At 47.1% G+C, this 21,205-nt stretch overlaps 1 protein-coding gene across 1 annotated transcript; it reads left to right on the forward strand.

The window, feature by feature from the left end:
- The first annotated feature begins 1,382 nt into the window (after nt 1-1,382).
- Nucleotides 1,383-20,463, forward strand: HEPH (hephaestin). Its single transcript, XM_066559224.1, has 20 exons — nt 1,383-1,543; nt 3,629-3,873; nt 4,363-4,575; nt 5,134-5,313; nt 5,665-5,919; nt 6,505-6,673; nt 7,804-7,943; nt 8,737-8,868; nt 9,033-9,244; nt 10,894-11,044; nt 11,356-11,568; nt 11,895-12,099; nt 12,353-12,492; nt 13,376-13,507; nt 14,385-14,491; nt 15,347-15,569; nt 16,845-16,984; nt 17,350-17,512; nt 18,166-18,198; nt 19,741-20,463. Exons 1-20 carry the CDS (start codon nt 1,383-1,385, stop codon nt 19,983-19,985), a joined length of 3,459 nt encoding a protein of 1,152 aa, XP_066415321.1. The 3' UTR covers nt 19,986-20,463.
- Nucleotides 20,464-21,205: the final 742 nt, after the last annotated feature.

Genomic DNA, 21,205 nt, shown 5'->3' on the forward strand with positions numbered 1-21,205 from the left:
GAGATCCCTACTGCTTCCTTCTGAGAAAGGAGGGAAAGAAGGTGTCTGTCTCTTTGTCCAATTTATTGACTATTTGGAAATAGCAATTCTTGATTATCATTACCTTCTGAGAATAGCACAGCATGTTTGAAAATCAAGAAGTGAAGCTTTGAAGGTGCTTAGTCCATTGCCATGTGCTGGGGTTGAATCATGTCTGTTGGGTATCAGATGTTTCAAAGCAGCTCTGTGTGATGCTGTGCTCACTGAAAGCTTACAGAACATCCAGCTTTGCTTCAGACAAACCTTATATGTTCACGTTGCTGTTACAAAGACAGTAAGAATAAGTAATGATAGTCTCTTTATGAAAAACCTTTGCCATGGTGCTGTGTCACCGTCCCTTTCTGTATGAAAAGGAAAACTGATTCTTCTGAGTTCTCTTGCTAGGTCATGTTTCTCATTCTGTTGCTTTCTGTTTCTCTCTGCAATTCTGAGTTGCTGTTGCATGTCTCAGGAGCTGTATCTCAACAGCTCGTTTAGGTGGGGTTTGTTTGCTGGCTACATCCAGTTTTGTTAAGGATATCATTGTGTGAGAACTTTTGTAGTCATTTTCATGTGATTTTTAAATGCAGTTTAATCCTTCCTTATCTTTTGGTGTAATTCTACTGCCCATATTGCATCAGGTTCTCCTTCATACAGGCGGTTTTTCAGCCTTTATTCACAAGGTTCTTTGAGCCTTTATTCAACTGTATTTTGATGATTTCAGACAGTTTTCCCAACTCTCTTTAGAGTACTTCTGATGCTTAGTGCCAACAAGCTTGGTGTGAATTGGAAGTTTTATGAGTAAGCTACTTACTGATCAAAATGATGGGGAAAATAATGGAACAGAAAGGAAAAACTTTGTGTAGTCTATTTGAGATATACTCCTGGATTACAGACAGCTGCTCCCTAAGAGCCATCTTTAAAGAAGTTAAAATTTAAAATTACTTCATAGTGACTAAACTGTACTTCCTTAAGTGACTTAAAATAGAGAGATCTTGGTGACAGTTTAAAATGTACATATGCCAGGACTATTTTGTTGAGATTTGTATGTGGACCTGGAAGATGATTTGGAATATGAGCAGCAGTGAAAAAAGGGTTTATTAAACTATGATGAGAGCAGCACATTTGGTATTGGCGACTCATTACCAAGGCATGATCTCCATCCACCTTGTGTGTCAATTTTGTTACAGAGTGATTTCCTTTTTCAATATTTGAGTAATGATCCCAATAATATTTACACTTGATTTCTTCATGCCCTCTCAAAATGTCCAGCACCTTCAAACCAAATGGTCATATCCTGTTTCATTCTTTTTGTCTTTCCCAAATAGGTGTAGCTTCCAAAACCACCTTCCCTTCAGGCTGAGATGGGCTCAGTCTGGTGGCTGCTGCTCTGCATCCCCATGCTGTCACCCACATCTGCTGGGGGTGTGATCCGAGTTTATTACCTGGGGATCCACGAGGTGCACTGGAACTATGCTCCAACAGGGAGGAATGTGCTTGCTAACCAGAGTGTTGCACGTAACAGGTATGTTCCCTTTGAGTAGAATTTAGTCTGGGGCTGGCTTTGAGCTGTCTTTTGATGTGTAATTTAATGCAAGTGTTGTGGGGCATCTGAGCAAGCAAGAGACACACTCCCGTAGATTCTGATCTTTATGAGCTTAATGTTTAACTTGTTTTATGCTCCAGTGGTAAAACCTGTGTCAGTGGGAAAAGGGATGGTTATTCTGGAGAGTCCAGAGCCCATATGCTGGAGAGAAGGGTATGGAAAACAAACACGGAACAGAAAATGGAGCAGATGCAGAACAGATTGTTCTCAAATCGCCCGGATTTTGCAATGCTCTACCCTCAAGTTTCATTTTGCTTAGTTCCAGCTGGTGATCAGCTTGTTTATCCTGAAGCATGGTGACTTTTCATCTTTATATAAATGACTTCACAGAGGCAGCTTGTTTTTTTGTTTCAGTGGAATTTCGAGCCTTAGACTTAATGGGACTTCCTGCATGGGATTTTAGGGGCTGTTTGAAAAACATTTTTGTTTCTCTTGCGAAAGTAAATCTGGAAACTGCAATAACTGGTTCAAGTTACTGCACAGTGTTTTGGGTTTAGCTTTCAAAACATCAAGACTTTTTATTTGGTTGGTGTTTTTTTGTGTGTGTGGTTTGTTTTTCTTAAAGGTTTCCATAGTATTTTAAAGGCATTTGTACTTTTTTTCCTTGCTCCCATTTTCTGTGGCAAATAGCTGGTATTTTTTGACCTTCTCTCATTCCTTTATCCCTCCAAAATAACTAACACTCAGGTTCAGACACCTCCTTCAGAAACAGCACAACAGGAACAGGAAGGGTGCACAGAAACATCAAGGTCTGTCAGTGTAGCATGGAAAAGTCTCTGTTCTCTGGAGATGCTGTGTAGATGTAAATAAGTTCCCAGGAAACACCCCAAAATTCAGGGTTAATAAAGATGTTACTGCTGACTCCTAAAGTGGTAATGAATGCAGTGGATTTTGTTTGGTTCTTCTCACAATAAATGAGGAGAAGGAAATGAAATTCAGGCCCATTGAACTTAAAAGCAATTTAAAAACTCTTGTCACTGCAAACAATTAGTTAATGGGACCTCTTTGTACAATGATTGCAGAAATAAAACTGGCAATTAGAAAGGGATGAGATGTTGAGATGATTGATAGAGGTAGCAAATTATTTCAAGGAGGTTTTTTTTTTGTTCGGAAGAAATGGACTGTGTGGAGAAAGAGGCACATCTGTAAAACATCTTAAACTCTTTGCTGATAATGGCTGCAGGGATGGCTTGGCAAAGGGCTGAACTCTGGATTGTATAGCCAGAGCCAAGCCTGTTTTTGAACTATGAAGCCAATGTTTAGTATTTGGATCTCCGCTGTTCATTCTCTGAGATTTGCATTAGGGTTTAGCTCCCTTCCAGGGCTGCTCGTGCTATGGGTGATCAATCCCAAGGGGGAAGTGAGGGGAGTGACCTTGTCTCTCATTTAGGCTGGTTCCAGTAATACCTGGACTGTGATTCATCTCTTATCTATTAAGAATTACCCATAATGAGCAAATATGCTTGTGAGTTAAACTTTAGTGCCTGTAGGAGGTTTTAAGTCTGGAAGCTGGTTACGTGCTGGGTATGTACCTGCCTGACTCGTCTGCCACTCTGGAAGGAATTTGGAAAATGTTAAGTAGAAAATCATCTTTCAGACTTCAAATTTTGGCCGGAGAGCTCAGGACTCTACTCTACCTGCCTTGTAATTTAGCTGGAAATACCACAGAGGAATCAAAATGAATTTTGAAGAGCCCAGTGAAGGCTGAAGGAGGTGTGAGAAGGGCTCTCCCTGTGACACCCACATGGGATTGTCTGGGAAGCACTGTCCTTCCCATGCCTTGTTTGCAGGGCACAGTTCAGGGAGCACTTTGTGTCTGTTGGTGAAGAGCTGGGGTTGAGGTTGTGGCCATGCATGGGTTGCTTAGAGCATCCCAGGGTCCTCTAATGCCAAAGCTTTTGGCTGTACCCCAGAGAGTGGAGTGTCACCTTCACTGTGCTGCGGTATTGACCAGCTGTTGTGTATGATGGTGACTCATGGTGCCTTTCCCTTTGAATTCAACAGCCAGGCCTCAGCATTCCTGCAGTCTGGGAAGGACAGGGTGGGAAGCACCTACAAGAAAGCTGTCTACAAGCAGTACACTGACTCCACGTACACCACTGAGATCCCCAAGCCTGTCTGGCTGGGGTTCCTGGGACCTGTCATCCGAGCAGAAGTGGGGGATACCATTCAAGTACACCTAAAAAATTTTGCTACTCGACCATATACAGTCCATCCTCATGGTGTTTTCTACAAAAAGGACTCTGAAGGTAAATGAGCTACTGCCATCATGGAGACAGATTTTTCTCAATGGGAACTTAGGAGTATGCATGGAGGAGAACTGCTCAGAAAGCCCCAGCTGGAAGACAACTGCATTTGGGTGCTTGGTGAAGACACCAAGTGTTGGGTTAGTTGGGTCATGGGGCTGGAGTCCTGACCTGGGCCCAGGTTTCCTGATTTTAGAACCTCCAAAACACTGATCAGCTCTAGAGATTGTAGAGAGACTGACTGTGGGGGCAGAGTGCAAAATTGAAGGCAAAGCAGCACTAGGCAGAATGGAAATAATCCTGCTGACTCTCTGCTGACCTGTTTACTGGGCAAGTTGCCTTACAGTAGCTCTGTGCCTCAGTGCCTCTTTGAGGAAGGCATGATTAAACACTTCCAGCCTTGGGATGGTGACTCTCAGCTCAGTATAAGGTGACATGTTTGGGCATCTTGGCTCTTCTTGAATGGATGTTGTGATTGCTCAATTGTTCTAGGATCCCTGTATCCTGATATGTCCCCCCAGGATCAGAAGAAGGATGATGCTGTTTTCCCAGGAAGGAATTACACCTACACTTGGACTGTCCCTGAAGATCACAGTCCAACTGATGATGACCCAAACTGCTTGACCTGGATCTACCACTCTCATATTGATGCACCAAGGGACATTGCATCTGGATTAATTGGGCCTTTACTTACATGTAAAACAGGTAAAAACACCAGGAGAAAGCAGCTGAGGCCTGCAGTTCCATAGTGTAAAGGTCTGTGGTGACATGAATAAGGATAGGATGTGAAGATACTCTGTGCAGCTCCCAGCTTCAGGGGGAAATGCAGCTTGGTTAGAGAGGACAGCACCTGGGCTCTGGCTGGGTTCTGGCCATTGCATTCTCCTTATCCCATAGTGATTGGGCAGGCGAGCTTGCAGGCCTCTTGATCCAAGAGAGCTGCTTGAATCCACGTTAAAAGCAAGGCTCTTGTCCAAGATCTAGTTTGTGTTTGAAAATCACGGTGACTGGTTGGTTCCAGTAGGAGTGAGAAGACTGCAGGTGTTGTAGTTGGAGTGTCCAGTGGCAGAGTTGCTTGGGAGAGAGAGCTGTATTGGCAGGGATATATTGGAAAAGGGTGAGCTGTGAGGATGGTGGGAAAGCATCTGTCTCCAACTGATGTGACAAGACTCTCTCTGCTGCTGTGGTTCTCATCTCTTGCCTGATGTGTGATTTTCTGCATGAGTGATTTTCTGCATTCATTCCTCTCTCCTTTCACCTCAGGAACGCTGACTGGCAGCTCTCAAAGACGCTCAGATGTGGATGTTGACTTTTTTCTGATGTTTAGTGTGGTGGATGAGAACCTAAGCTGGTACCTGGATGAGAACATTGCATCATTCTGCACAGATCCTGGCTCTGTGGACAAAGAAGATGAGGAATTTCAGGAGAGCAACAAAATGCACGGTCAGTGTCACCTCTGTGAGGCCACTGTGTCTGCCAAGACACTCAGGAGTGTCAGAGCTCCAGGATCTGCTCAGGATCTGCTCTGAGGTCATGTGCTTAGCAAATAATATCTCAGGGACAGGGCAACAACTCCAGAAAACTGAAGTATTATTTTGGTTTTATCTTTGGCTTGAGTGAGCTTTTGTACCTTTTGTTTTAGGAATGAGCTGTGGAGCTGGGCTCTCCAAAGCAGAAGAGGAGGAGGAGTTCTGCTTAGGTCCATCCTCCTGTTGTGTCTGTGCTGTCACCCACTGGCAGGAGCTCTGAAGGGTCCTTTTCTGATCTCTAATTTTGACTTGCTTCTTTTTGCAGCTATTAATGGTTATGTGTTTGGCAACCTCCCTGAGCTGAAGATGTGTTCTGGGGATTCTGTTTCATGGTACCTCTTTGGGATGGGCAATGAGATTGATGTTCACACAGCCTACTTCCATGGAGAGACACTCAAAATCCGAGGCCACAGGACAGATGTGGCCAGCCTCTTCCCAGCCACTTTTGTTACAGCAGATATGATTCCCAGGAACCCTGGGAGATGGCTGCTGAGCTGCCAGGTCAATGATCACATACAAGGTAAGGCAGGGGGTGGAATATGTCGTGGACTCTGTGTCCTCTGGTTTTGATGTACGTGATGTACAGTGTGGTAGGGAACAGTGTCTTGGGCGTGGAAAAATGTCCTTATGACATTTTTCCCTATCACCCACAAATGTGTGGGTGATGCCTTGGACTCAGTGATCTTAGAGGTCTCGTCCAACCTCATTATTCTGTGTGATTCTGTGATTCTGTCTTGTAAAATTGGAGTGGGTTGGTTACTAGTGTGCAGGGCAGCTTTGGTGGGGGTGACTTGTACCATGGTGTGATGTTTGATGTTGGGTACAGCTGAAAGCTGAAATGAGGCAGTATCATAAGAGCTCTGGTCTCTGTAAGAGGCACTTGCATGATAGATCTGAGGGCAGCAGAAGACTCTAGTCACTCTAGGTCCATACTTCCATAGCATCCAATGTCTAAGGTTGGAAGTTCTGCTCACAGAACTCCTTGCTGTGGAGTTGCTCGCCTTCTCCCATCCCTGTGCCTTTTGGGACAGCAGAGGGGAGGTGGGACTGTCCATCAGGCTGGCTGGAGGGGCTAAGTGAGTGTCCCCCTTCATGTTTTGGGCAGCTGGGATGGGGGCAATCTATGAGGTCCGGCCCTGCTCTCGGCAAGCTGCAGCCGCCAGCCTGGGAGGGAGAGTTCGGAGATACTTCATAGCTGCCAAGGAGGTGCAGTGGGACTACGGCCCCTCAGCCCTCGACCAGCTCACTGGGAAGCAGCTCACTGACCCTGACAGGTGAGTGAGAGCCTGCTGGGCTTGGGCAGGGTTTGGGGAGTCTGGCCTGCATCAGGAACGCTGCTCAGGAAAATGTGGAATTTCTTTCTTTTCAAAATTCATGCCTGCTGCTCACATGGGGTGCATTTCCTGGGAAGGTCATCAGCCCATCTAGAAAAGAAGACTGCTGTACCTGGACTGCACTGTGAGCAGTACAGGTACCTTGGGGCCTTCCCATGAGAGGGCTGTGTGGCACAGCTGTACTCACAAGCAGCAGAAGTCCCAGCAGATGTACAACATGAGCTGCCACATTTGTCTCTGGGCTTCATTTCTGCTTGCTGTGCTTAACCTAGGAACAGATTGATCTATTTGAGAAATGATTCAAAACACCCCTGGTGCAGCAGACACAGGGTGGCATTGCTGGCCTGCAGATGGGCCTCAGGCTGGCGTTGCTGCAAGATGCAATTTCTAGGAAATCAGATGCCAGCACTTGGGTGGCAGCCCTTCATCCCAAGGTCAGGGATAGCAGTTGAGAGACTTCCTGTTCAGTCTTTGGCTAACTGAAAGAGATTCTTCTCCTTCCACAGAGATGACGTCCCTTCCCTAGTAATCTGTTCCTTATTCAGATGGAGAAGAGGAAATGTAGAGTGGTTAATTATTTACCCAATGTCATGCAGCAAACCTTGCAGACCTTAGACCTGTGAGCTGGCCTTGTAACTGCACTGCCTCTCCTGCAAGGCTCGTTACTTATATTTGGTGAGGGTGGTAGGAAATAAATACCTTTACAGCTGTTTATTTTCGTTGGGAATGGGGCTGTCCCCAGCTTCTGAAGAGGTTGGAGTTCTAGCACTGCCTTCCCACTGACTGCACTGCAGTTTTGTTCATTCCTTCACACATCTTGTGTAGGGATGTTGATCTCACCTGGGATGGAGCTTTGTGCTACAGTTGCTCCCTGAGCACACACACAGGTGATGAGTCTGTAAGGGCAAAAAAGCTTTGTAGAGTCAAAGCTGTGCTTGTTCCAAACTAGGGCTGCTGTCCTTGTCTGAAATACTGCTTGATTTGGAGATACTGATGGCCTTGCCTGTGGGAGCAGGGCAACAGGGCTCATTTTTCTGTGACATGACCTGACATTTGCTTTTTGCATTTAGTCCTGCTGAGCAGTATTTCAAGCGTAGCCCGTACCGCATTGGCGGCGTCTATTGGAAGGCAAAGTATGTGGAATACACTGATGAGAGCTTTCGTGAGGAAAAGCAGCAATCAGAAGAAGAGAAACACCTTGGAATACTTGGTGAGAATCATCCAGAAACACAAATCCTCTGTCAGTGTCTATGAGAAGGGTGCTGATGCTGGGAGTGCCAGGTGGCTGAATCTGCCTGCTCATTTTGGGGGGCAGGGAGGGGCACAAGAGCTGCTTCACAACAGTCACATCTGAACAAGCCAAGGTGCAGGGTGGTAGAATGTACAGAATCCCTTCAGGGGTCATTCTGAAGGTGTTCTAGAGGTGGGAGTGAGGGATACAGTACAGTATGTGGGACTAGAGCTAAACAGATCACAGCAGTAGCTCCTGGTTATGTGTTTTTGACTGAGCCCCTTCAAGGCATGCTGCAAAGCCATGTTCTCACAGAGAGCTTTCTCTCCTGGATGGGTGCTTGGGAACAGGCATGGTGAAGGCTCATAGCTCCTCTCTGGCTGGCTGGGTTGTGAGCTTACAGACTCTGCTGGGCTTGGAGCCTCTCACACCTCTGAGGCACATGTTTTGGATGGCTGAGGAGGCTTTACATAGGTGGAGGAGAGGCATGGACTGATCCTGAGGGCATTCCAGCACATCTGCCTGTTCTGTTACTTCCCTGTGTGAAGGTGTGATGCCTGTCCGAGTTCTCCTGTGCACCCAAACTGCTTTCAGACAATCCTTGCCAGCCCCTGCTCCCATTGAGCTCCCTTCAGCAGCAGCAAAGCCAGACCATCTGTTACCTCGCATTTTTGGCCCTGCAGCTTGGAGGAAGGTGCCCTGTCTGCTTTGGTTTGCCTGATGGCCTGGGGAAGTGCTCTGTTGCTGATGTGCTCTCGCTGCTCTATTCTAGGTCCAGTGATCAAAGCTGAAGTTGGAGACACCATCCTGGTGACGTTTTTTAACAAAGCCTCGTGGCCCTTCAGCATCCATCCACATGGAGTGTCCTATGGGAAGGCATCAGAAGGGATGTGGTACCATGATGGTTGGTGGATCCCTTTTCTTGAGTACCCCTCCATCACCCTTCAGAGGTGCTGGGTGTTTGGCTGGCACGAATGAAGTAGAGTCTGCTCTGAAAGTACCTGGTGAGAAGGTGTGACAGAGTTTGTGCAGGGACTTGGGAATAATCCTGTAATCCCTGTTTTAAAGGCCTGTCCCAGAGTGGGGTTTCTGTGGCACCACTGCACAACTTCACCTACCACTGGACTGTGCCAAGGCACGTGGGGCCCACATCCAGTGACCCTCCCTGCCTCACCTGGATGTACAGCTCAGCTGCAAACCCTGTCAAAGACTCCAGCTCAGGCTTAGTGGGGCCTCTGCTCATCTGCAAGGCAGGCACTCTGGATGACAACAACAAGCAGGTAAAGGGGCTTTCCTGCCCTATTCCTACCAGGTTTTTGCTTTCATGTAGAGAAAGGAAGCATCAGCAAAACATTAGGGAGCATATTAAAAACAAATGTGCAGTAGTGTGAGTCCAGGAGAGTCAAATCAAAGCCTTGCTGTTGGCCAAGTCGATGCTGGTACAGCTGGTATCAGCTTTTTCCAGGCAAGTAGTGTTCTGGGAAAGGCCAGCAGTGTTCTGGGCTCTCAAGAGCTGCCCTCAAAACAGTTCCTGAGCTCTGCTTTTAATTCACAGATCAACTTGGCTGAACAGCTATGTCTTGGAACAGTTACTTTATCTCTTGTCCTGAGGCTTGTGTAGCAGACTGCTTTCAGAGAGGCACGTGGAATAGTCCTTGCAGTCCCAGAAACACTGAAAAGACATTTTTGCTTACAGGTGTTCTGCTTGGGTGATACAATGCTTTGAGGTTTGGGTGAGCCTCATTTATTCTGCCAGAGAAGTTAATTTTCAAGCAGAGCTGGCTACAAAAAAGCATGTGAAAATCCATGTCAGTCTTCTGCTTTTGATGGAGAGGTGAAACCTGAAGGCAGCCAGAACTTCCTCTTGGAATTTCACTCAGAAGTAGTCTACTCCTGGCAGTAAATCTAGGGAAGACAGTAAATTGATATCCCTGGGGAGGTACCAGACAGAGGAGCAGAGCCTTGTTGTAAAAGACAGCAGATGGCAAATCAAACCCCAACTGCTGTCCTGCAGTGTGGCTCAGGAGTGGTGACAGATCTGGGGACTGCTGTCCTCAGAACCTTCCTGGGGGAGCTCACAGTCAGTGGGGGCACCATGTGACTAAATCAGGAGTGCAGAAGAAATCAATGTGCACCCAGGGTGGAAATGTGGATCTGCTGAGCAAAGAGAACTGGGAATACAAACAGCCCTTGAGGTGAAGGAGCTGTGATAATGATAAACACAGGCAGGTATTGAAAGCATGTAAGCAAAAGAGACAGACCTTTGTGAATGTAAGACAGAGAAATCACCTGGGGTGGCAATTCTGGCTCCACAATCTCAGGCAAACGTTTAATGAATTGTGGAAGGTGCATGGCCACTCTGCTGTACCCATGTGCTGCAGCCTGGGAATGGCTCACCTCCTCAGCAGGCTGGCTGCCTGTGTGCTGATGGGGACAGTGACACCAGCAGGAGAGTCTGGACACCATGGCAATGTTCTTTTAGTGGGGAAACACCATGATTTGGAGTGCATTTCTTAGGAGAATTAACACTCTGAAGGATTTTGGGTGATTAAAAAATCCCCAATCCAGGCCTGTGATAGGAGGCAGGAGGGGTGTGGTGTGGTCATCAGCCTGCATTGTGTCTGGGCTCTGGTCTTGGGTCTGGTTTGGACGGACATCTTAGGTGTAGGGGAAGAAGGGGGCACTGACTTCATGGCCTTGGCTGAGTTTTGTTCATTTTATTCATGTGAAATATAATGGAAAATGCACAAGTCGTGCCTTTTGTGAAATAAAAGATGAATGTTCAACATGAGTAAGGGACAGAGTCCTGTCCATCAATAAACCAAGTTTTAAAATAAAGGGGAATACAAGACCCAAGTTAAAGAGATTTAATTCTAAGGATACTTAATTGTTGCATTTTAAAAGTTAACAACCATCATTGTAATTGTAGAAAGGGATCGACAAAGAATTTTATCTTCTCTTCAACGTGTTTGATGAGAACCTCAGCTGGTATTTAAATGCCAACATAAAGTACTATTTGAGGATGGAAGAGACATCTGTGGAAAAGGATGGTGACTTTGAGGAATCCAACAGGATGCATGGTATGGTTGGATGCTGCTCTCTGACAGCAGGGATGAACCTGCAAAGCACGGGCTGATGTTCACCTAAAGGCTGATCTGGGGGCTGGAAGGGCTGTGTGGTGTTGGCCTGGAATCAAGCCAGGCTGGAGGCACCAGGAGAGACATGGACAAGCAGCACAGCTGTCTGGAGAAGTGTGCTCTCAGTGTATCCAGGGGTGAATTACAAACAAGTTACCCTTCTTCTGACTGGCAGGCCTGTCCTACAAGGTGTATGCTCAAAATCTCCTGGCTGACACCTGCTTGCAGAGAGTAAATTGCTTTCTCCTTTCCAGCCATCAATGGACTTATGTTTGGTAACTTGCCTGGGCTGGACGTGTGTGAAGGAGACAGAGTGTCCTGGCACCTCCTGGGCTTGGGCAGCGAGGCAGACGTCCATGGAGCTGTGTTCCAGGGAAACACCATGCAGATCAACGGCATGCGGAGGGATTCAGCCAATCTGTTCCCACACACGTTTGCCACTGCTTTCATGCAGCCTGATCACAGTGGTGAGTGCCTGCACAGCTGCCTGGGCAGATGGAAGAGTCTCCCATTGTGCTATTTGCTCCTGTGGCAGATTCTCTAGCGTGGTATGAACTCTTACGGGGTGAGCTGTGCTACGGGTGCTTATTGTGTAAGAAAGCTTCCTGAGATGATGTATTTGTAGGACTTTGTGGTGCTATTCCTGCTTGATTTCTCCAATGACTCCTTTTAACCTTGGCGTGTGGCAACCAAGCTCCCTAAGCACCACAGAGATACACCAAGCACATACTGACACCGGTCTCCTGGAATCTTCAAAAGCAACTGATTTCCTTGTTCGTCCTGCCTCCCCCAGGGACTTTTGAGATCTACTGCCAGACGAGCAATCACTACCAGTCTGGGATGAGGCAGAGGTACAGCGTTTCCAGGTGTGGCAGGACGGGCTCTGCCCATCACTACAGGGGAGTGAGGACGTTCTACATCGCGGCCGAGGAGCTGCTCTGGGACTACGCCCCCGACCGCAGCTGGGAGAGGGAGCGCCACAACCACTCTGCACAGAGGTAGAGCCCACCCTCTGGGGAAGGCCCAGCAGACCCTGGTGGAGCCTGTTGGGTGTCTTGGCCACCCTGTGACCTGGTGCACGTGCTGGTGGTGCTGCTGGTGGGAGCGCAGCCCTCCGTGCCATTGTGATCTCCTTTGCAGCCCAGGCTGGCTCTGGGAAGTCCCTTCAGCTTGTGAACCCCCTGACACGAGTTAGTTGTTTGTTCCCCACGAGGTTTTGGTTTATCTCAGTGCTTGTTTTGCATTTCCCAGCTATGCTGATGTGTTTCTGAGCAACGAGAATGGACTGCTCGGCTCCAGGTACAAGAAAGCAGTTTACAGGGAGTACACAGATGGCACTTTCCAAACCCCCAAGGCCAGGCTAAGTGGTGACGAGCACCTAGGGATACTGGGTAAGGATGTGTGCACAGGGTTCACCTTCCTCTCACACAGAAATGGGACTGGGGCTCTAAAGCTGCAGTGGCTCACAGCTGTAATCTGAAGGCTCACTGGATATTTAGGCATCTGCTGTGTCAGTGCAGAGAAATTGGGACCGTCTGCTACTCATATCTGCCACCTTGGAGACAGCAGTTAGAAGAGTCCTGTGCACAGCTTGTAGGAAAGTCTGGGCTTTTCCACTTGCCTTTGCACCAGTGTTCTGTCATGGCTTGGACAAAGCATGTTTCACAGCTGCATGTCTCTGACTATGGGACAGAGACAACCACTGACTTCTGGACAGGGGTCTGAGAAACAGAGGGGGAAATCTGTAGCTGTGAAAAATGCTTCTGGGGCAAGAGCAGGCAGCCTTGGGAAGTGGAGGAGCATTTTGCACTGACTAGTGGAGGCCTGTGGAGACAGAACTCTGTGTTATGAACCCAAGGCTGTAAGTGGTGTCAGGGCAGCATCTGCCACTCAAAATAGGCTGCAGCTCTGATTTGTGACACTGTCAGGCTCAGTTGAATATTACCACATTTTTTGAAACTGATAGCAAGGGGTGATCAACATGGGATATTTACCATAGCAGTACTCAGAAATCAAGCTTTAGCTGTGCTGGCCCCAGTTAAGATGTGAAACCACCTTCATTGTCCTATTGTGAAAATCAGTCTGGTTTCCTAAGACTTGAATTGGGACTGACATCCAATTCTCTTTTTGGGAGGTAGTGAAGAGGAAGGGGAACATGATAAATATTATAAGGTAACATTTCTGGGAAGAAGATGTTGAGAGAGGGCTGGGAATATCCCAGGAGACGTGCTGATGGATTTTGCTGGTCTCAGAGCTCACTCTTCCTGTCTCAAGGCCCTTTTCTGTGGGCGGAGGTGGGCGATATTCTCAACGTCGTGTTCAAGAACAACGCCTCACGACCCTACTCCATCCATGCACACGGAGTGCTGGAGCAGCAGGCTGAACATCCCCAGGTGGCAAACCCTGGTAGGTCCCTGTCTCTAGCTGCATTCCTGTGTGGGCTCACTCACACAGCTGATTTTATCCCAGAGCCACACTGGTTTCCTTCAGCAGCCTCAGATGTCCTGGTTTTGTTACAGTAGAGTGCTGGGACTGGACAGGAACTGGTTTTTCAGGTCCAGCACAGTTTCAGTGGTACCATTTGTGTGGGGATGGCAGCCCTCTGGGACATGTGTAGGACATTCTTCTGTGTGCAGCCTTATCCCCCCACACTGAGTGGGGTCTCTCTGTGGGAAGGGGAGGGCGATGGCATGTGACAGCTCAGCCAGTCCTGGGATGGGGAGACTTCTTTAGGATGCATGAGCACAAAAGTATGAAAATAGTATGAAGTGGGAGAAATGCACAATTGCTTGTTGGGATCTGACTGAAATGGCCACTTTGTCTCATGATCCAGATACCTGTGTATTTAATTTTTGGTCCCCTCCAGCTTGCCGAGACTGTCCAAGCTACAGTCAGGCTGTCAGCCAGATCCTGAAAAAAGATTGATTTTAATCCCCAATTTGAATCAGCATCATAAATTCATTTCAAAGAGAAGAAAGATTTTCTTAAGCTCCATCTGAATGAGCTTCCATGGTCATTTCCATGGTCAGGTCCAGTCTCAAAAGCAGCAGATAAACCTGCATTGTGCTGGTGCCAGACAGTGTTTACATCCTATCACCCCCTCAGTCTTGCTCTGAGGGGGAGCTTCCACCCTGCTTTGTGTTTGGGTAAGGCAGATGCAATATCTGGCAAGTACAGAATTGAATTTGGGCTTTGGAGACAGGATTTTCTTTCTCCATTTGGTTTTGCTGCTGCTTGGTGAGTGGGTGTGTCACGGGGTGTGTGGTGCTGCTCTGTCCCTCAGGTGACATTGTGACATACCGGTGGGAAGTTCCTGAGAGATCTGGGCCGGGGCCAAATGATTCAGCCTGTGTTCCTTGGATCTACTACTCTGCAGTGGACCCAGTAAAGGTAAAATAGAAGTTATAACCAGAAAAGCATAATTAGGCTAATTTTTTACCCCACTTAGAAAACAATGTGAGGTGGGTACAATTTAGAGATTGGACCAGCTAAGAGGTGGAAGAATCACCTGGTAACATGTCCAGCCTTCTCCATGGAGAGGAAATCCTCTGAATTTTCCTGATGTCTGTCCTTATTTTTTCCTAACAAACCTTCATAAAACAATTCCATCATCTCTCCTTGCTACTAACCTCCCTCCAGTTATCTGTAGGCTTTTAGAACATCTCCCAGTTGATCATGGTTTGTACTGGTGAGAGCCATAGGGCTAATCTACAAAAGGCAGAAATTGTCCAAAATAAACCTCATGAATAAAGCAGGCAGATTTGACCATTGCTAGAAGTGTCATAGCATTAATTTCACAGGGCAACAACCTGGAAGATCCTGCAGTAAACCATCACATTCAACCCAGAAATAATGGCCTTTTTATCTCAAGTTGCAGATGTTTTTGCAGTCACCAAGTGGAAAATACTTTGATACCATCCATATTTATGACTTTTGGATTTGCATTTATAAGAGCACGTACAGTTCCTGTTCCTGTGCTTCAGTGGCTGGTGCTCTCCAAGAAGAATAGTTGTACAGCAGCACTGCTTGTTTTAAGTGGGGTGATGGGAGAATAGAAAACAATTGCTGAAAGGCAAAGAACTGCATAAAAGAGGGTGAGAAGGTCCCTGCCTCAGCTCTCCTTCCTTCTGCTCAGGACATGTACAGTGGGGTGATGGGGGAATAGAAAACAATTGCTGAAAGGCAAAGAACTGCATAAAAGAGGGTGAGAAGGTCCCTGCCTCAGCTCTCCTTCCTTCTGCTCAGGACATGTACAGTGGGCTGATCGGGCCCCTGAAGGTCTGCCGGAGAGGGGCCCTGCGGTCCAGTGGGAGCAGGAAGGATGTGAAGAGGGAGTTTGCTCTGCTCTTCCTGGTTTTTGATGAAAATCAGTCCTGGTACTTGGAGGAGAATGTGGAACGTTTCAGTAAGGAAAATCACAAGATCAACCTGCTGGATGAGAAATTTGTGGAAAGCAACAAAATGCACGGTAATGTTGGTGTTGATTCTGCAATGTCTCTAAGCAGGGAGCCTGACTTGGGGTGAATGTCCTCATCCTTTCCCATCATCAGTGGCACAGACAGAACTAAACTGTCTGTTCTCAATATTGCAGCACACCTACAGCCCTCATCTTTGATCTGCAGTGAAGGCTGATCGTTGTGGCAGTCCCTGTAAGGAGGAATAGCAACATCCAAGCCAGAGAGGTTAATCTCTGATGTGTCTGAGTGACTCAGAAAAGGAAATAAAATCAAACATGAAATTAACTTGTCAGACAAATTTAATTCTGTTTGTCTCAGGGACCATCAGAGTCTGTTAGGCTTCAAATTAATTTTCTGAGCTGTGTGGCTGCAAAATGTGGCTCGGTTGTTTTAGCTGTTTTAGGTTATTTCTACCATAGAAGGATGAACAAATTTGTTTAAATTAACATGTTGGTTATGTTAGTTTCTCTCCATATTATATCTAAGATAGCCTCAGCAAAACAGGTCCCTTGACAGTTGTGGAAATAAGAATACTGAGGAGTTGCATTTTGTGTACTGTCATTACTGCTGATTTGTATGGGTGAGATAAAGATTCTCCAGATAAATGTCCATGAAGGTGTAATTGTTAACCCTGTATTACAGCTAGCAGAACCACCATGCTGAACTTGGATACTTGTTTTAGGCTACACAAATTGCCCAGGGCAGACCTGGGAGTAAAAACCTGGTGCTCTGCCCTCAGATCCTGCCTCTTTCCATCTTATTCCCTCTATTGTTATCTGAGCACAAAAGTCTCCATGTGTGTGCCATAGCAGTCAGCTCACTCACTGTTTTGATCCCTTTCCTGTATGTGCAGTCACAGCAGGATTCCTTCCAGCTGTGCTACTTGAGAAAGTAGGTAAATCCTACCCACTGGCAGGATTTACCCCTCGTCAATGTTCATCAAGGAAATGGCTCAGACATTTATGTGTATGTAGGTATATACATGTTTCTCCATCATTGGGCTGGAAATGCCATTTTTATGCATTTTGACTTCTAGAAGCAACCACTGCTGGCTGACTGCAGGTTTTCAGCAAAGGTAGTTTTTGAGATTTATTTGAGCTGAGCTACAGCATGGCCTTGAGTGCAAGTGACTTCTGTGAGCAGAGAGGATAAGTAGCTGAGCTGGGGGACACTGAGTGCTGATACACTGGGTGCTGTATGAGCTTTGTAGCCTCTAATTTGTGCAGCACCCATACAATTTCACTGACAGCTGACAGCCTTTTCCCCTCTGTGTATTCCCTGCACAGCAATCAATGGCAGGCTCTATGCCACCTTGCCTGGGCTGACCATGCATGAGGGAGAGAGGGTGAACTGGTACCTGCTGGGAATGGGTCACGAGGTTGATGTCCACACAGTCCATTTTCATGCTGAGACCTTCATATACAAGGTAAGAATATCTGCTGATGGTAAAGCAGATACTGACCACTGATACCAGCACTTCTACTTGACTCTGTGTTTGAATGTTTTTTATGACTCTGCAGAAGCTCCACCCAGCTAGGAAAAGGATGTGGTTTTACACATCCCAGTCTGACTCCCTGAGCTTGTGTTGTCCTGAGATGTCCAGTTTGATCCTTGTTAGGGTTAGGCATTACCAGACTGTTTGCTTTCCAAGCTGCAGGACCGAAGCTGCTTTTTGAAAGCTTTGGGGGTTTTTGAGCATTAAAAAGCTGAAGTCCCCAGCAACACTGGCAGAATTTTCTTCCTGAGAAGATGCATTGAGCACTGCAGCTAATGGCCTCCCTTTTTTGACAGAATGGCAAAAGCTACAGAGCAGATGTTGTGGATCTGTTCCCTGGGACCTTTGAAATGGTGGAGATGCTGGTTGGGAACCCTGGGACGTGGCTGCTTCACTGTCATGTATCTGACCATATCCATGCTGGCATGGAGATCCTCTTCACTGTCCTGCCCAGAGGAGGTAGGGAGCTGTCACTGTGAAACATCCAGCAGCACTTCTGCTACTGCTGTGGAATTCTGAGTGTGTCTCAACTCTCTCACATACTTTAAAAAGCCAGTTAATGGAGCAGATAATTACCTAAGTGTTATTAAATTATGATATTCCCTTTAAATATGGTAATGCCTAGAGCAAATTGTTTTCTGGAGTTTACATTACCTGTGTTGTTATTCTGAGTTTGATTTTTAGTTTGTGTCTGAATTGCTGTGTTCAGCTCTCAGCCAGTAATTGCTCTTACTGAGAACTGGAAGGTGCTCAGAGGTGAGTGACCCTCAGTACTGGAGCCCACATGGTGATGTGGTTTTAGATGTGTTACCAAAACAGTGAATGCCCCAGTGTTTCAGCTGTGGGTGACCAGTGCCTACCCAGTGTCAGGGCCATCTCTGTTTCTCCCTCAGCACTTTTCCTTCTGAAGGATGGAAAGGATTGTGCACTGGAACTGGGGCTGCCTCTGAAGCAGGTGATACAAAAACTCTCATGTCATGTAGAGAGGGAAAATATGGACAGGACAAAGGACAGCCTGCTGCCTCTGGATCTGACCCTTGCCAGATGTGCCTTGTTCTGGGCTTTGCCTGCTCAGCCCAACACCTTCTCACCCTCCTTTTGTTTCCTTTCAGAGTCAGAGCTGGAAGACTTGACTGCCACCCCAGGTATGGTGTGTACAGCACTGCCAAACCCTGTCTGTGGGAAGGGGAGAGGGCAGATCCCTGAGCAACACAGAGGTTTGGGTCAGTGTAAGGGGAGGGAGGAACACACAGCACCCACTGCCTCTACTCTGCCAGCCTGGCAGGTCCTTGGTGTGAGGCCTTGCTTCAGTAGATAACAGGGAGGGCACCAGTCTGTCCTCTGGTGATAGAAATAAGGAATTTGGGCTGGTTGGATTTGTTTGCCTGTGTTAGGTGGAAAAGATTGGTGACCTCACACCCTGTTGTGCCTGCTATGTATGGATTCAGAGTCTGAGCTTAGGTACTGGCAGAGATTTGGAGCAGGGTGCCTGGGATGGGTTGTCTTCCCTCTTTGGACTGTCAGTGACCCTGTGGTTTAGGGAAGTTTCACAATCATCTCTACAAGCTGAAGGGATGGAGTCAGCATGCAAACAAGCACATCTGCCTTCTGCTCTGATGTTCCCCTGAAAAAAGAGCCCAAGCATGTGCCTGGAGCTTTTTAGGCATTGTAAAGAACAGATATGAGAAGGCTTTTGGTTGAGCAGCACAGGGAGAAGGGGAGTGGTAGATAGGATGCCCTTGAAATTTTCTGTGGTAGAAGTCTGAATAATGTTCACTGGTGGTTTATTTTCCTGATTTTTCGTCTTTCTTCACAACTCCATTTTTCAGCTGCTGTGAGGAAATTCAGCTGAGCTGATTTGAGAGCCAGTTCAGGCCAGCTGCAAATTCAGCCACTTACCTACAACTCAGCAGACTTTCTCCACTGTTATTTCAGTCATTTTCTCCCCAACGTTTTCTTCACTCAAAATGGACAAAGCAGAAGAGGAGTAGGAAATACGTGAGAGCAATGGTGGCCATATATTAAATAATTTGGTTTCATACCATATGCAGATATCAGCTTATGTGTGCTCACCAGGCAGAAACCTTGGCCAACAGTTGTTGCCTGAGCAGAAAGCCCCTTTTCTCAGGAGGTGGCTGCTGCCTCTGTGTGGAGGCCCAAGCAAGCTCAGGTGACTCACCATGGGCATGGCTGTGTGAGTGCACTCTGTGGTGTGTAGGACAGCAGCCATGGGCACAGGGAGCCTGCACTGGGGCACTTGCAGCAGCCCCAGCCTGGACACGTGTTCTCATCTCTGGGCTGGGCACTGCAGTGGCTGACTGGGCCTGGACACCTGTGAGACACTGTCAGGTTCTGGGGTGGAGCAGGTTAGGGAAGGAACCATCCATCTCAAATCTCTGTCTGGGCTCAGGGATGAGGATCTGATGATGAATAGCTCCTTTGAATCATTAAGATTGGAAAAGACCTCCAAAATCATTGACCACAGCCATGAACTCAGCACTGTCATGTCTACCACTGAAACGTGTCTCTAAGCTCCATATCTACACATCTTTTGAACATTTCCAGGGTTGGTGATTCCACTACTTTGCATCACGTTTTTCTTAATGCTCCTTTGTTGCATTTCTTGCAACCTTTCAGTTCTGGTATTGCTGGCTGTTGTTGCAAGTACCTTTCTGTTTGTCTCTCAGGGTTGGCACTTGAGGATGAGGATGAGTCCCAGAAGGTGATGCTTTTTGGATCTAAGGTAACCCAAGAGCAGATAGAGGCCACAGTCATCTCCCTGGCTGTTGTAGGAGTGCTGCTGCTCCTGGCTGCTGGTGTGCTCCTGGGAGCAGTCATCCATCTGGAGAGGCAAAGGAGGCTGCGGCGCAATCGGAGATCCATCCTGGATGATGGGTTCAAACTCATGTCTCAAAAGAATTCTGGTCTCTGAAAGCCATGTACAAACCTTGGGCTGTGTGCTTGGAGCTGGGGCTGGATCCTTGTCCACAGCAAAGATTTTGGGGCATCATTTCAATTGTGCACTGTACTTCTAGAAGCTGAGGAGGGAAAGCTGGAGCCCTGACCTCTTCACATATTCTCCTCAGCTCTCTGTAAGGAAAATCCAGGAGAGATCCAAGGACTCTTTGAACTGACTGAAGACCAATAATGTTTAAGAAAGCTCCTTCTGGAATACTCTCCTTCCCCAAGGAAGAGAGGGGACATTTTCTCATCTCCAGAACAGCTCCAATTGGTCTTTCCTAGCAGAATAGCTTAGGCCAGATTCCAGTCTCACTCCATTGCCAGAACTGAGTTGGGAATTATCTCCCAAGAAACTGTGAACCATTAATGTAATTAATTTGAAGGACAGAAAGATAATATTTTCAGTTTTGTGATTCAATGAAGAATACAGAAAAAAGATTGTTAATTTAGAGTTGGATTGCTGTTTTTGATGAGTGAGTGGGCAGACACAAATTCAGGGCACTGCATACCACTGTGAGAACCTCATCAAGGACCATGGTGAGCTGTGCCTCACTGTCAGCCTTGCTGTGACACATCCTTCTGCTCTTTGCTGGGGGTGGGTGGTGGGACCAGAGTTCTGTAGCTCACCTGTGGGCTGTGGTAGCCATCTTCTAGCATCAGTGTGCCCACACATCACCATAACATCCTCCTGTGTGTGCCCACACCTCCCACAGTCCCACTGCCCTGTGGGTCCAGCACTGAGCCCTTCCCTGTGAAATACCTGTCCAGCTCCCTCCCCTGAATCCCCATTACCCAAATGGATGCAGGTTAGTGCTTCCATATTTCTGTGCCTGGTTTTAAAATGGAAAGAGCATAAAAGCAATCTGTTCTGGGTGGCTTTCAGAGGCAATTAAAGCAGCTAAGTGGCTCTAATTACAAGGGCCTGCTGAGGGCTCCTTAGGTATAACAGCACCATTTTCTTCAGAACAGTGGTTATCACATACATAATCATGTTCAATTCATATCAAGCCCCTGCATATTTCCAGCTGCCTTTTCCTTTGGCAGTAAGGACAAAGCTCATTCTTTTTCTTTCATCACACTTCATTAAGTCTGGTGAGGGGCTGGAGGGCTGTTGAATACTCTGAATATGGATGAACTTTGCTCAGATTCAAGGCTGGTTCAGTTGCTACTGCAAACCAGAGATTTCCAAAC

The sequence above is a fragment of the Molothrus aeneus genome, chromosome 14 (genome assembly GCF_037042795.1).
Source record: "Molothrus aeneus isolate 106 chromosome 14, BPBGC_Maene_1.0, whole genome shotgun sequence".
NCBI classification, from domain to species: domain Eukaryota; kingdom Metazoa; phylum Chordata; class Aves; order Passeriformes; family Icteridae; genus Molothrus; species Molothrus aeneus.

Coding starts and splice junctions, on each gene's coding strand:
- HEPH (XM_066559224.1), top strand. CDS start 1,383: ATGGGCTCAGTCTGGTGGCTGCTGCTCTGCATCCCCATGCTGTCACCC. Junction 4,576..5,133: donor TTTACTTACATGTAAAACAG/GTAAAAACACCA, acceptor CTTTCACCTCAG/GAACGCTGACTGGCAGCTCT. Junction 14,492..15,346: donor CTGCAGTGGACCCAGTAAAG/GTAAAATAGAAG, acceptor CCTTCTGCTCAG/GACATGTACAGTGGGCTGAT.